At 41.8% G+C, this 15,991-nt stretch overlaps 1 protein-coding gene across 1 annotated transcript; it reads right to left on the bottom strand.

Annotated features, from left to right (window-relative positions):
* Window positions 1–13,347: 13,347 nt before the first annotated feature.
* On the bottom strand, window positions 13,348–15,398 carry LOC133788634 (uncharacterized). Its single transcript, XM_062226191.1, has 2 exons — window positions 15,086–15,398; window positions 13,348–14,820 (listed from the first exon to the last, which is right to left on the bottom strand). Exons 1-2 carry the CDS (start codon window positions 15,143–15,145, stop codon window positions 14,074–14,076), a joined length of 807 nt encoding a protein of 268 aa, XP_062082175.1. The 5' UTR covers window positions 15,146–15,398; the 3' UTR covers window positions 13,348–14,073.
* Between the last annotated feature and the right edge of the window lie 593 nt (window positions 15,399–15,991).

Consider the following 15,991-nt stretch of genomic DNA (forward strand, 5'->3'; position numbering starts at 1 on the left):
GGCTCACTGGTAGTAACGGCGGAGGTGCTCCGCGTTCCAGGCGCGTGGGACTTTAGATCCGTCGAGTCTCTTTAAGTGATACGTCCCATGGCCCACTTTTTCTTGGACTTCGTAGGGGCCTTCCCAGTTGGGTCCGAGGACTCCCACTCCCGGATCCTGCGTAGTAGGAAATACTCTCCGGAGGACAAGATCCCCAACTTCGAATGTACGGCTTTTGACTCTTGTGTTAAAGTGTCGGGCTATCTTGCCTTGGTACATTTTTAGTTGGACCTGCGACTGCTCCCGGAGCTCTTCGATCATGTCCAAGGACTCCTGGAGAAGGGCGTGGTTCCGGGTAGGGTCGTAGGTGTCCTGCCTGTGAGAGGGGATCATAGTTTCTACTGGGATGACGGCCTCGCAACCGAAGGTCATGGAATAAGGTGTGTGCCCCGTCGAAGTTCTCTCTGTTGTGCGATAGGCCCACAGTACTCGCGGAAGTTCTTCCGGCCAGTAGGCCTTGCAGGCTTGGAGTTTTTTCTTCAACGTGGTCTTTAATATTTTGTTCACAGCCTCCACTTGCCCATTAGCCTGGGGTCTGGCGACTGCGGAAAAGCTTTTGATAATTCCATGCGAAGCACAGAAGTTCGTGAAGTGTTCACTGTCAAATTGCTTTCCGTTGTCGGACACAATTTTTCTCGGAAGCCCAAAACGACACACTATATTCCTGATGACAAAGTCCAGTGCTTTTTTAGATGTGACCGTGTTCATAGGTTCAGCTTCAGCCCATTTGGTGAAGTAGTCTACCGCGACTATGGCATACTTCACTCCACCCTTTCCAGTTGGGAGGGAACCTACTAGGTCAATGCCCCAAACGGCGAACGGCCAGGGGCTGGTCATTAAGGTAATTTCTGTAGGCGGCGCTCGCGGAACCTTGGCGTACCTCTGGCACTGCTCACATTTTCTGACATAATCCACACAATCCTTCTTCATGGTGGGTCAGAAGTATCCTTGTCGAAGGATCTTTTTGGAGAGGCTCAGCCCGGAGGTATGATCGCCACAGAAGCCTCCGTGAACCTCATGGATGATGGCGCTGACTTCAGTTCCGGCAACACACCTAAGGAAGGGTATGGACAACCCCCTGCGGTAAAGCTTTCCATCCATAACCACGTATCGGGGAGCTTGATAGTGGAGCTTCCTTGCATCAGCTTTATCAGTGGGGAGCTCTCCGATGGTGAGAAATCTGAGGATGGGTCCTATCCAGGAGTGGGAATGGTCGATGATGGCGTTTATCCTTCGTGTCTCAGTACTGGGGGCTTCTAAGTGCCTGATGGGGACTAGGCCATACTGTTCAATCTCCGGGTCCGTTGCAAGCTTGGCCAGCGTGTCCGCGAGTGAGTTCTGGTCCCGGGGGACCTGGCGGATTTGGTAGCCTTTGAAATTCTGTAGTAGGCCGCGAGAGAGAGACACGTAGGCAGCCATTCTTTCGCCTTTCGTCTGGTATTCCCCGGATATTTGGTTTACCACAAGTAGGGAGTCGCTGTATACTTCGATTTTTTGGGCTCCGACTTCTCTGGCCAATCGTAATCCAGCTAACATGGCTTCGTGTTCTGCCTCGTTGTTGGATGTTGGGAACGCGAAACGGATGGCGCTCTGGAGCTGATGCCCTTGGGGAGATATTAGGATGACCCCTGCTCCAGCTCCTTTTTCATTTGAGGCTCCGTCTACATAGACCTTCCATGTGGGAAGTTCCGGGACAGGATCTTCCAGGAGGTCATTCATTCCCGAGCATTCCACAATAAAGTCCGCGAGAGCTTGACCTTTTATGGAAACACGTGGTTGGTAGTGGACGTCGAACTGGCTCAGTTCCATGGCCCACTTAAGCAATCTGCCAGAAGACTCGGACTTCTGCAAGACTTGTCGGAGAGGGTGGTTGGTGAGTACTTTGATGGTGTGCGCCTGGAAATATGGCCTTAGCTTCTGCGAAGCAATTAGCAAGCAGAGGGAGAGTTTTTCGATCATTGAATACCTGGACTCGGCGTCCAGTAACCTCTTGCTTACGTAATACACAGGGAGCTGGATACGGCCATCTTCCCGGACGAGAGCGGCACTCACTGCGTGCTCTGTCACAGCTAAGTATAAGAACAACGCCTCTCCTTCGACAGGTTTGGACAGAATGGGAGCTCGGGTTAAATGTTCCTTGAGGTGTTGGAAGGCTGCTTCGCATTCGGGGGTCCACTCGAACTTCTTGTTTCCTCGCAACACATTGAAGAAGGGGATACACTTGTCAGTGGCCTTGGATACGAAGCGGCTGAGAGCAGCTATCCTTCCGGTAACGCTCTGGACATCCTTATGCTTCCGGGGGGAAGGCATATCTATGAACGCCTTAATTTTCTCAGGGTTGGCTTCCACTCCGCGGGAGCTGACAATGAAACCGAGGAACTTCCCAGACGAGACCCCGAAAGTACATTTCTTTGGATTCAGTTTCATTCCGTACTTTCGGATCACGGCGAAAGCTTCCTCAAGGTCGTCACTGTGGTCCCCGGAGGTCTTGGACTTTACCAACATGTCGTCCACGTACACCTCCATGTTCCTCCCCAGTTGGTCCTTGAACATCCTGTTTACTAGACGCTGGTACGTTGCCCCAGCATTCTTCAAACCGAAAGGCATGACCACGTAACAGTAGACACCCTTGTCCGTGAGGAAGCTGGTGTGTTCCTGGTCCGCGACATGCATCTTGATCTGGTTGTATCCGGAGTACGCATCCATGAAGGATAAGAGTTCGTACCCGGAAGTAGCGTCTACCATCTGATCGATTCGCGGAAGAGGGAAACAATCTTTCGGGCAGGCTTTGTTTAGGTCCGTGAAGTCAATGCACATTCTCCAGGACCCATCGGGTTTCGGGACCAGAACTGGGTTGGCCAACCACACGGGATAGTGTGACTCCTGGAGAAAGCCTATGGACATCAGCTTGTCCACTTCAGCTTTGACGGCTTCGACCCTCACTGGGTCTAACGGCCTCCTCTTTTGTCGAATTGGAGTTGCAGATGGGTCTATGTTGAGTGCGTGGCACGCAACATTAGGATTAATCCCTGTCATATCAGCGATGCACCATGCCAGGATATCCTGATTATTCTTCACAGTGGCCACGATCTTATCTCGAATGGCCGACGGCAGGTTTTTCCCCACCTGAATGACTTTGGTGGGATCTCCCGGGTTGAGGATCACCTCTTCGACTTCCTCCATCGGCTCTATCGCTTTCTCGATTCCCACTCTTGGGTCGAGTTCGTCAAAGTATGCCTCTTGAGCACCCCCAGTTTCTGGTAATTCTTCCGCCAAAGGAATGGCAGCAACCGTCTCCTGGACCGTGTAGACGGATCGGACGGAGACGTTATAACAGCTTCGTGCACTTCGCTGGTCTCCTCGGAGGGTGCCGATACGCCCATCGTCGCATGGAAACTTCAAGCATAAGTGGCGTATCGAGGTTATGGCCCCACAATCTATTAGGACTGGTCGGCCTAGGATGGCATTATACGCCGTGGGGCAGTCGACCACCACGAATGTGCTGTGCTTGAAGGCACAAGCGTCGCTTTCTCCTCTGAGGGTGACTGGAAGTTGAATTTTGCCTAATGGCATGAGTGCATCCCCATTGAACCCTTGAAGCTGGATGGGGCATGGGGTCAGGTCTGTCTCGGTTAATCCGATCGCGTGGAAGGCTGCTTTGAAGAGGATGTTTACGGAGCTTCCGTTATCGACCAAGATCCGTGAGACCTTCTTATTGGCAATCTGGGCTTCCACCACGAGGGGATCGTTGTGGGGGAAGTGCACATGTCGAGCATCTTCCTCCGTGAAGGTGATGGGAAGATCCATCATTCAGGGACGTTGAGCAGGTGATTGAACCAAGGCGCATATCTCCCCGGTGTGTTCTAACTCCCTCAAGTACCTCTTCTGGGAGTTGCGGGTGCTTCCGGCAAGGTGCGGTCCTTCGGAAATGGTGGCTACGTGTCCGTCAACGGGTGGCGGAGCAAGGCCAGGCGGATATGGGTTGCCAGGTCCTGGAACCAACAAGGCAATGGGTGCCGGAGCGGTTGGAGCAGGAAGCGCTGGGAACTGAGACCCGGGAGCTTGGGGGTGACCGGCTCCAGGAGCGCTAGCGGTCCCCCTCTGTCCCGGGGAATATGCAGCTCCGTGAACTACTCCCTGTCCGGGATAGATAATGGGTATCCTCACCCACTGACCGAGGTGTCCCGCTCTTGCCAGGGACTCGATCTCATCCTTCAGCTGAAGGCACTCGTTCGTGGTGTGCCCCACGTCTCCGTGGAACTCACACCTCTTATTGGAGTCTCGCGGACGCCTTCCTCCGTGAGATACTTTCGGGGGCTTCCTGTAGTTGACCATATTACAGGTCGCCCGATAGACATTCTCTCGCGAGTCTATCAAACTGGTATATTCCGTGAACTTGGGCTCATAGTCCTTCCGGGGTTTCTTGGAATGGTCTCCCCGGTTGGAGTTTCTTCCGCTTCGTTTGCTCCGCGATTGGCTCAAATTTCGTTCTGGGCCTTCCGCTTGCGGCTGCGGCATGCCAGGAGTGATACTACATCCGGTTTGTACAGCTCCGTACCCAGAGAAATGGGTTTGACTCGGCGTCTGAGCAGACGCGGAAGACCCATACACACTTGGAGTGAATTGGGCTCCTGGGAGCGTGAGGGCTGGTGCGGGAGCTTGCGAAGCAAAGCTCGGAGCAGTCACGGAAGGCGTTGGAGCTGGGGGAACTCCAAAGGCCTGCTGGTAGGCATCCTCAAGGTTGATGATTCCCTAAGCTTTTGACATGAATTCGGACAGCGTTTCTGCCCGTCTCCTTTGCATTTCCCCCCATAGCAAGGAGTCGACAGTAAGGCCCGATTGAAGGACGATCAGCTTCATGTCATCGCTGACCTTGGTCTTTGCAGCAGCTTCCATCATTCTCTGAATGAAAGCTTTGAGGTTCTCATTGGGTTACTGCTTGATGTTGGTTAAGGAACCAACCTCCATGTCGTGGTCGCGGGCAGCAATGAACTGCCTCCTGAATGCGGACTGTAGCTCCTTCCAACTGTGGATTGATCCGGGAGCTAATCTTTTCCACCAGTCCTCCGCGGACTTGGTAAGGGTGAGTGAGAAGCACATGCATTTGGCGTCTTCACTGACACGCGCCACTTGCATCATTTTGTTGTATTTAGCTAGGTGGGTACGCGGGTCTGTCCTCCCATCATATAATTCTATGTGAGGCATTTTGAAGTTATCCGGGAGGGACGTTTCCGCGATCCTCCGAATACATGGTTCCGGGTCTTCCTCCTCAGAGTCTGACAGGGCCCCACTTTGCTTCCGGACCAGCTTGGTCAAGGCAGCAATCTGTTCCTCGAGCCTCTTCGTATCACTCTCCGGGAGGTCACGTCCCCGGAGCTTGTCATTAATATGATTTCGGAGGTCATCTCCGCGAGGCCGGGCCTTTTCTCCTTTGGCCTTTTCATACTTGGCCTCCAACCTTCTTCTTAGGTCCACCGTGGACCAGCTATCTTCGGAGTGCGAGTTCGCAGCCCGACCGTCCTGGTTGACGGAATCACTGGGGCGGTTGTTCCTTCCCCTAGGCCTGGGTGCCTTAGCAACGGGCCCTTTAGGCACGGAGTGCCCCCTTGGGGCTGAAGGACGTATGGGCTTAGGAGCGCCAGAGGCCTTCTGCGAGCGGGGGGGGCAGTCGGCCTGGTGATTCACGCCTTTAGGAGGTGCAGGGGCGTCAGCACGTACAGGCTCTCCAACTTTTTCTTTTCCCTTGTTAGGGGCGGCTTTGGATGGTCCAGTAGCGGCTGGATCCGGCATAGCGGCATCAGCACCACCTAAAACAGAGGCGTCCTCGTCCGAGTCGCCTAGGTCTCCGAACTTTCTTTGGAGGCGCTCCATCATGCGCTGCATTTTTTCAGAGAGGCGCTCCTGCTCAGCAAGCTTGGCTTTGGTGACCTCCAGTTCTTCGGCTACTTGGATCAGTTCTGGGTCCTTCTCATAGTAGCAACCGTCCTTGTAATAATCGTCTTGGACATACTCTTCTTCGTCTTCTAGGTATGTCGTATCTTCGGTACTGACCCGATCCTGGCGGGTCTTCACCTTGGTAGTCCAAGGGTTCGTTTTGCACCGCATCTTCCATCACAGTATCGGGGTTGACCCTAGCATTTTTGTCAACCGCGGATTTTCTCGTAGTCACCATCTCTTTAGCACGAAGTGAATACAAAAAACGTACACAGAAAAAGAGCTGACTAACAACTTCCTACAGCTCTCAATGAAAGCACCAAAATGTTTACCGAGTTTTTCGGAAACGAATACAAACAGAATAATAAAAAGATAAGAACTGTAGAAGTGCTGAAATGTAACTAAACAAACAGTGTTTTTACGTGGTTCAGGCGTTAACAAGCTCTAGTCCACGAGTCGATGTTATTATACTTGGAAAGGATTACAGTAAGATGGCTGGTGTACAAGAACTTCACACACTCACAGTGTTTCTCTCGGGTTCTCTTGAAGAAGATGAAGCTAGAGAGATTTTAGTAGAGTTCTTGCTATGTGATTTGTTGACCGTCCCCCTTCTTGTAAAATGAAGGGGTCTTTATAGCTAGGGTTTTGGATTAGGGTTTTTCTCTACGTACATGAGTCTTAATTACACCAGCCATAAATAGGGGATACAATTACTGTAGTAGCATGGCTACAAGACTCTATGTGGGTATATTTACGTGAAAGTATGGGGAACACACAAAGTCAGCCGTCTTTTCCAAGTTGTCAGCGGAACAGTAGGCGAAAAGGTACCCTTAGGCGTGCTGGGATGTGTGCGGCTTTGACCTGTCGGGCGTGTCAGGCGGGATCCTGTGTCAGGTGGATATCATTCCAAATATGCCTCCTCCATGACTCGACCGCTTGGTTTTGTTCCGTGCGAGGCACGGAACTGTTTCCGCGAAGACCACTTGAAGAGCTCCTCCTGGAAGGAGCTTCCCTGAAGGATACCCCTTCGGGAGTCCGAGAGGGTCGACGAGCCTCCGTGTCGTGTTTGCTTGAAAGAGTAATCCGGACACTAAACGGGAGAGGCGAAGCCTTTCTGTCCACCCGCGAGCTCTGGTCACCTACCGCGAAAGACATTGGTAATTCTGCTTCCCCGAGGACATCAATCTAAACGCTATCCGGAAATCTGGATAACAATTATGTAGATATATTTGTGATATTGTGCTTCAGTAGACCCTGTTGAGCAATTTAGTGGAAAAGTCACAACAGGGATTTATACCCAGCTCGAAGTGAGCCTAGGGGTATTTTAATTTTGGCGCATTTTGGGAATTAATGGAGAATGAAATATTATTGGGAGAAATATTGGTGTTTGGAAGGTTAACGGATTAATTTGAAATTTAAGATGTAATTTGAGCTTTAGTGGGAAACTAGGATAAATGACCATTATACCCTTGGAAGTTACTTTTGAGGTTAAGTGTTGGTAGGGGTAAATGGTCATTTGGCCTATGAATTAGTGCAGTGGGCAACAACCTTTGGGAAAAAAATTCCCCTCTCCTTTGTTTCTTTTTTGGTGTTCTAATTGGTGCTAAGGCAGGATATTGAGGTTGATAGGATTTTTGGAGATTGAGGAAGCTTGGAGGGATTTGAGCAGTAAAGGAAGGAGTTGCCAAATTCACCATATGCATAAGGATTTTGAAATTTAGCAAAGGTAAGAATTTGTCTATCTATTTTGTGTAAGTTCATCATGAATTCTTGAATTTTTGGGAATTTTGGTTTGAGGTTTGAATTTGAGAACTTTAGGGTGATTAGGATATATATTGATGATAGAAAACGGGTTGTAATCTATAAGGAAGGATTTATTGTTGCTAAGTTTGTAAAATCCAAGTTTGAAATTCAGATTTTTGGAGTTGTAGTGAGTTTGAAACTCACTGATGATAAATCATGCTCAGTTGGATTTTGAGTGTGTTTATGTGGTTAAATGATGTTGGGTTTAGATTATCTAAGTTTAATGAGGTGTTTTAAGGTCACAAATCTAATGAAAAAGCTGCCTTGGGTTGATTTCCAAGGCTGGTTATGCAGGAAAATTGTGGGTTTGAAGTTTGTGGAAGAACACTTTGATTCTGGGCTCGTTTTGGGTTTCTAGAGACCTAGCGCAACCAGGCTAGGTCGTGGCGCGACTACGCTAGGGTCCCAGAACCTTAGAAATTTGGTTCCAATTTGGGGTTTTGAGGCTAGGGGCACGATTGCGCCAATGCCGTAGAAACCCCAAAGTTTATGTGGGCACGACCGCTCTTGGGGCAGGCGCGACCACGCCATGTGCCCCGAATGTGTGCTTTTCTAAATTTTGGGATTTAGGCTCAGGGCCTCAGGAATCTATTTTGGGGGCTCGGGGGACGTTTCTAGTGCCTCATTAACTAGGAATAGTGGTTCCAAGGGTTAGGGTTTAGATTGGAACTCAGGATTTAGAGTTGATTTCTAATAAGTGCATACTTGTGTTGTGACTAGGGTTTCCACGAGGCTCAAAACAGGGATCGCAATCGAGGTCGTTTCATCTTTCACGCAAGCCCTGAGGAAAGAAAACCGCACCTGCACTAAGAATAGGACATTGGCCCCAGTTATTGAAAGTGGTTATAACCACGCTTTGAATGCTCGTTTAAATATGAATGTCTTTGGATTGTGTTTAATTGTGTTATACCTGAAATGCATATCTGGTTGTATTTGTCTGGAAAACTCGACTTATAATTCGTGGTCGACAATAGCATGTGGAATGCAGACTATTATGGTTGGGCCACTCTAGGAGTGTGGTATGCACTTGTTTGACATAAATGTCGCATAAATGAATCGATTGCTTGCGTAAGTTGATTATAACTGATAAGCATGTTATCTATGATTTATATTCTATTGGTTAATTGTTTCGCTTATTTGAGTTTTCTTGTTGGGTCTTGGCTCATGGGTGCTATATGGTGCATGTAAAGGCAAAGAGAAGCTGGATCAGTCATGAGCTAGAGAGCTCTAGGAGCAGTATGTACATATGCAGTCTGCTCGACCGCCACAGGCGGGATTTCTCTTGAGGATCTAGGTTTTATCCTATTTTGCCGCTTAGGCCGGCCACTTTTGTACTTTGTTCACATTTGTATTCGGCTTATAAACTTTTTTTGGGATCTCGTGTATATACTTAGATTTTTAATGAAAAGTATTACTTCTTTGACAAAAAATTTTAATACCTAACCATTAGTTAACTTTAATCATATATTTAAGTCCAAATGACTCGCTTAATAAATTAAGCACTATTTTAAACACACAGTGTAACGATTCTAGATTAATTAGTACGTTACATGGTGTTGTGTTATTTTATAAATACGTTATGTTCATTCCAATCCACTTAAATTCGATGTCTATTGAGTAATAACATCAATAGTAGTATTACATGTGAAAATATATACTAGGGGAATAAGAGTGAATGAGGGTACAAGTGGATGGAGAAACTACAAAATAAATAAAAGTTTAATTAATAAATTATTAGGAGTATAATAAATAATAATTGAATTTTATAAATTTTAATTGGTACGGTAGCTTTAGCATTAGGAATGAATTTAGATTAGATCTTAAAGATTTTGTTTTTCTTTTCTTTCGTGTTGTGTTTTGCTTTTGTTTTGTCTTTATTTGTTTTTGTTTTTTGGAAGGTATGTGAGATTATTGTAACATTGTTGGACTGTCTTTTGTTGGAAACTTTAGTATAACATATTATTAACTGAGAATTTTATGTACTGCGAATTTTTTATCTTCGGAGATATTAGCTGACTTGGCAAAAGCTTCATTTAATAAGAGCCATTTTTTTTAGCCGAATAAAAAAGCATCGGTAATGTTATCACGCTACCAGTGCTATTTTAGAAATTTATTAGTACTACAGATAAATGAAAATAGACTTTTCCATATTTCTGTAATGGTTATTAAGGAGTTTACTAAGCTAATTAGGAATCACTCGACATAAGAAGAACATGTTCACAGGAGAAATAATAAATACAACTTTAATGTCTGACTTGATAGAAATAGATCTCTAAATGGCCTGAAAGAAAAATTTAGGTTGTGTTTGTTAAAAATTTTGTTTTTGAATTTTTTAAACTCAAAAATAGGAATATTATTTTTATTTTTGTTTTTTTATTTTTAAAAATATGTTTGGTAACTATTTTTATTTTTTATTTTTAAAAACAAAAAATAATAAATGGGTTTGATAACTTTTATTTTTATTTTTTTGTTTAACAATATAAAATGGGATAAGATGTTGATTTAAAGAAGAGAAGAAAAATAAATAAACCAAAAAGTGGTTTAAAAAAATTTTGAAAGTGAAAAAATTCTATTTTTAAAATTTAATGAATTTTATTTAAAATTTTTAAAAATAATAAATAAAAATAGAGTTACCAAATTCTGTTTTATGTTTAATTGTCAAATTTTTAATTAATTAAATAAAAAATTATTTTTTTAAGTGTTATCAAATAACACTTAGTAAGTCATCCTTTATTATTAGGCTATTTGAAATTTTTGCTCCTTGAACTATAATTTATACATTATCGTTCCTCTTTATATTTTTTTTACAGTTAAAAATTCTCCTTAAACTATTCACAATGTTATAAAATAGGAATTTCCGTCGAATTTTATATAATATAATTAACAACATACCGATGTGACATTTTATTTGCTGATGTATCTTGACCACGTCAGCGCAAGACTAAATAACCCTCCTTCACATGTTCATTGAAGAGGAATGCTTTCAATTAATTAGAAGGAAAAAAATCAACATCTGTGCTAACCAACTCGTGTGGCAATGGATTTGTCATCTACCTATAGAGGATCAACTAGATTCATTATAGAAGTTACAGCTAGAGCTAGCTTTTCAGAAATTGAGACATTATTTATGAGTTAATTTATTTGTATGCTATTTGGTGTTGGTTTTTTTAGGTTATTTGCATTCACCAATTTCAATTTATTATTTTCTGCGGAATTTCCTTAGTCTGTCTTTTTGTCATTCTCCAAAAATTTATCTATTGTTTTAATTTTCTTGGATACTTTCTTTTTTTTTCCTAGACACTTGTTTTATTTTTCTTGTCATTTGTTTATGTGTTTAGTTTTGATATGGTTACTCTTATAGATCGATATGTGTATAGATTATGCGACTTATTTAGCATATATAAGATTAGATTTTGTCAAAATCTAGAATATATTAAATTTTAATTCAAGTACATAAAATAGAACTTATAGAATTTAACCAGATGCATTTCATCTTTTCTTTTAAAAAAAATACAAACTGACTTGGTGTTTAAATAGGCTTTACTTCATACTGTACTAAACTAATCTCAAACAGTTGCTTGGCATGTGCTTTGACATGTTGAACACCAACAAATCACAATACAAAAAGACTTCTAACTTATTTAAGATTAAAGATCATGAACCCTATTAGAAATGTAATATATATTCATACATTTCATTTAATTATGATATGAAATTCAGAACACGTTCGCTGTTATCAACAATGTCAATTGGAAGTAATTTCAACCGAAAATCCATCAATTCTAAATTGGAATTGTAAAGTGCATTTGGGGGAGAGAGAGCCATCCATCCAACCATCGTTGTTCATGGAGCTCTGCCTAATTAATGACATATGTGATTGGTGCTAACACAATACAAAGCTTTAATGGTTAAGAAAAGTCTTTGGCCCTAATAGGGCTAAGGGGGAGAGACCTGAAAGGACGTTTTCCCATGGAGAAGGTCATATCTCTAATCCATTGAACCACATTGCTTGATTAGGTCAAGTAGTCAAGATCATCTAATCCAATTCCAACTTGTATCAAAATTCACCTTTTTTTTTTGTTAAAAAAAATATTTATATAATTAAAAAAAAAAATTTTAAAAAAAGTATTTTTCTTTAAAAACATTGCCGTGTGGACCCAGTAAGTTACCAACCATTGGGCTTTGGGCTCCTCCTAATATTCTCTCTTTGCTTTTGGATTTCATACTGATTTTAGTTTTGAGACTTATTGGTTTGCTGTCTAGTCACCCACAGAATTAGATGCAAAAGCAGCTATTTTCTTACTTATCAAATGGTTTCTCCATTTTTACAACCATATTTTACTCAAAACTCCAAGTCAGAAAATATTTTTTTTAAAAGAAATTGTATAAATTCTTCACTATTTTTTTTCAAAAAAATCTTCCACTAATTAGAAACATATTTATAACTCACTCTGAAAGATTAACTTTTAAAAGTGACGCAAGATCGTTTTAAACATACAGCATGAAAACCATGGGATTCTTATAATAGTTGGAATTTTATTTTCTTTTTAAGAGATTAGAGTTAGACCACTAATAATGTGACCATGTGATCAAAGATCAAAGTACGTTTACTTGGAAAGAAAACTAAAAAGTTTCCAACTTCTAATAGTTTTGGCATCGTAATATTTCTTATATTCACACATTGTTAGTACATTAGGTCCATTTTATTATTTGATAATACATGAACGGATAAAATAATAAGTAAACTTGGATTACATCTAAAAAATTACATTTTGTACTAGAAGCGCTGAATGTAATCTATTTCTAACTCTAGTTAAGACTTTTCGATGTCATTGATGTATGTATATATAAATAATATTACTAATTAGAAAAATATCAAGAAATAATAAAAGTATAAAAGAAAATGAAAAATAGTGTGTTGCTAAATGGCGTCGCATATGATTTAATAAGTAACATAAAAATGAGATGTTGGACTCTTCTAGAGACAAAATCATGACTCATGCACATATCTTAGAAGCATGTATTCATAAAAGGTAATGATTTTGAAGAGGGTTTGGTTCATAATAACACATTTGGAAATAACCCAACTTTAAAATAGGGTAACTCAAGTTCCATACTATAGCTTAGATGATTTGTTCTTTGGGCTAGAATATTAACGAAGAGATCATTTTCACATTCGAGAAGCCACAAAAAACTTTGGCATTGGAAGGCCTAAACGGCAATAGAATTAGTTAAGGTCTAGCGTGTGAAATGTGAAAGAAAAAGACCCAACAAGAATGAAGGTCAGCTTTGTCTCCTTCACTATTTCATTATTTATTTATTTATGCAAGTATAAAGGTTTTGGTCAACTCAGTGCAGTGCTTTTTCTCAGTAATAAAATGCCATGCCATTGGCAACTTGGATACCCTCTTACATTATTTGCTTCAACTTTAGAGGGATAAAGGTTCAAAGCTAAAACAAAGTATTAAAAACAAGTTGAAAGTGGGGGCAGATAAAATTACAAAAGAGGCTTTAGTTAATGAATTCTTCTACATTAAAACAGACATAAAAAGAAAAAAAAACATAAACAAATTAGAGACTTAATTGTATATAATCATAACTTCCCTTCAAAAAAAGACTTGGGAGAAAAAATATATAAATATAATCATACATCACACCAGTAATCAGATCCTGATTCTGATTTGTGGGATCCACTCAACCCGACAAGCTCAAAGGCTCTCTTAAAACAAAAACCTTCTGGTTGTTGGCCACACCCACACCCACACCCAACAACTACACACCTATTTTTCTTAATGTTTAGAAGTGATTCTGTCACTTTCTTTCAACATTACATAGATACACAACACAACACAACAACACACTCTTGCATACTAAACTAGTAAAAAAAGTTACAATTTTTTTTACAGTCCACAACTACGTTGTTGGAAAAATCAAGGGACCCCATTTCACATCTTGGAGCAAAATACTAAAATGTGAAGGAAAATTAAATAAGTAAAGGAGAGACAAAATCCCCACACAACAACCGCTTGCAGAAGAGCCTGAATGAATGAAACAAGCTTCCTTTCTTTTACTCATCTCACTGAGTTAATTTGGGATTGGTTCTTTTTTTCACTAGAACAAACCTCTGTACAAAATGCTAGATCATCAGTTAAAATACCCCAAGTTCAATTTTTTTTTGTTTTTTTTCTTCATAATCCTCACTAACCTCTCTTTTAGTTGTATTAAAATTATAATTATCAAACCTATAGTAGAATTGGACAAAAAAAAAGGATTACTTCTTAATAGCAGAAATATCAGTCAGTGAAGAACAATCCCTTGGTACTTGGCTTCTGTGGGAGAATCAGAGCCATCACAGAGGACCCTTTTCCTGTTGACTCTGCCACAGTTGGTAATGGTGTTGTTGCAGCCATTAAAGTTGTTAATGAAGGAATCTTGGTGGAACAGTACTTGTGGTGGTGGTGGTGGTGAAGGGATGGTCACTGGTGGGATCTCAAAGGACTCCAGTGGAGGTGGTGGGTGTCTCCATTGGGGAAGAGGTCCAGCCAGGAGAAGGGTCTGAAGAAGTGGCCCAGCTTTCATCACAGCCTGCAAAAGCTTTCCCTTTTCAGGTAATGGCTTCTCACAGACTAGGTCCAGGGCCGCCTCTGAAATGGAGGGTGCAGCTGCAGCTGCAGCTGGTGTTGTTGCCAACTGGGTTTGCTGAATTTGGTCCATCACTGGAGAGGAGACTATGCTTTCTTCACAATCTGAAGAAGAGAAGCCATTATTAGAGTCAATTCCTCTTCTGGGCTCATCTTCAATGCTGGAAATTCCTGAAAGAGGAGCTGTTTGTTGCTGCTGCTGCTGAAGCAGGAGTTTCTCCAAAAGGAGTCTTTGGCATTTCTCCTGGACTTCATCTTTTTCTTTGATGGTTTTGTTAAGCAGATCTCTGAGATGGCTTAGTTGATCGTCCTTCTTTCTTAGCTCATCTTGTAATGCTACCCTTGTCTGATCAAGCTCTAGTTTTGCAAAACAAAGGGAACTCCTCAACTCATCTTCAACATTCTGTACAACCCAAATAAACAGTACCATTAAGAACCGTTCTCTTAATTTGCAAATAGGAACACACAAATTTGACTCCATTTTACAAGGTAGTGTTTTAGTATTACTCCTACGTCTAAACCAGAAGAGTTAATACTAGACTAGTAGTACCCAAAAATGGTTTTGGGCAGTTCTAGATTTACGAGTAAGGAAACCCCATTATACATTTTCCAAGACTAAATCATTTGAGTAAGTAGTCTTCGAAGAGTAAAGAGAAGAAAATTGTTACCTTTCCATGGCAGTAGTAAGCCCAGCCAACACCAAGAAGAGGGTTGCGTTGATTGTCCATATTACCAAGATTAGATGGTAGAAATTCTAAAGGAGGGAGAGTGAGAGGGAGGGAGGGAGAGAGAGAGAGAGAGATGAGAAAGGGAGAGGAGGTGGGGTTATTGAGTGGTTCTTCTAGTTGTTCTTATAAGAAGTACCTATCGTCACTGTTCTCTTTTGCTATCTGTTTCTTTTTTTTCTCACTGGGGTTGGACAAAAGCACACAAAAGGCCAAAAGCCTAGCAAGGCCAATCTCTCTCTCTCTCTCTCTCTCTCTCTAAAAGAGTACATATTGGATTAGTAGTTAGTAGTCTAAGGCTCTACAGTATAGATATATACTGTACATAAACTATGGCGGGGAATATTAAACAAAAATATCAGCGATAAAAGCGGGAGTAACTAATAAGAGTCCACTATTATTTTTTTATTTATTTATTTACTTTTATATTCACTAATTAGTTATACATAAAAAAATATGCAAATAGGAAGAAAGAAATATTGAGATAAAACCAAAACTACTGATGAGACTTTTTTTAGCTTATATGTTTCTTTTATAAGAAAATGTTGATAGAGTTAGGCTTAAAAATATTTAGTTCTATGTGTACTTGATCAGTTTTGTTTGATTGCCAAGATTTTTTTTTTTTTTTTAAAGTTTTGAAAAATCAAAGTTGTAAGCTACGCTAAGGTTAGTGTTTTAATGGGACCAGATTGATGAGTTGTTACTAAACTGTAAACTAATTCATTCCACCCCTGTATTATAAACTATTCAATTTTAATATATATTTGTAATTATTATGCCTCGTAAATCATAATACTTCACATTTGAAAAAATATCATTTTTTTTAACTCACCATGTTTCTAAATAAGA

Source organism: Humulus lupulus, chromosome 7, assembly GCF_963169125.1.
Source record: "Humulus lupulus chromosome 7, drHumLupu1.1, whole genome shotgun sequence".
NCBI classification, from domain to species: Eukaryota; Viridiplantae; Streptophyta; class Magnoliopsida; order Rosales; family Cannabaceae; genus Humulus; species Humulus lupulus.

Coding starts and splice junctions, on each gene's coding strand:
- LOC133788634 (XM_062226191.1), bottom strand. CDS start 15,145: ATGGACAATCAACGCAACCCTCTTCTTGGTGTTGGCTGGGCTTACTAC. Junction 14,821..15,085: donor CTTACTACTGCCATGGAAAG/GTAACAATTTTC, acceptor TGGGTTGTACAG/AATGTTGAAGATGAGTTGAG.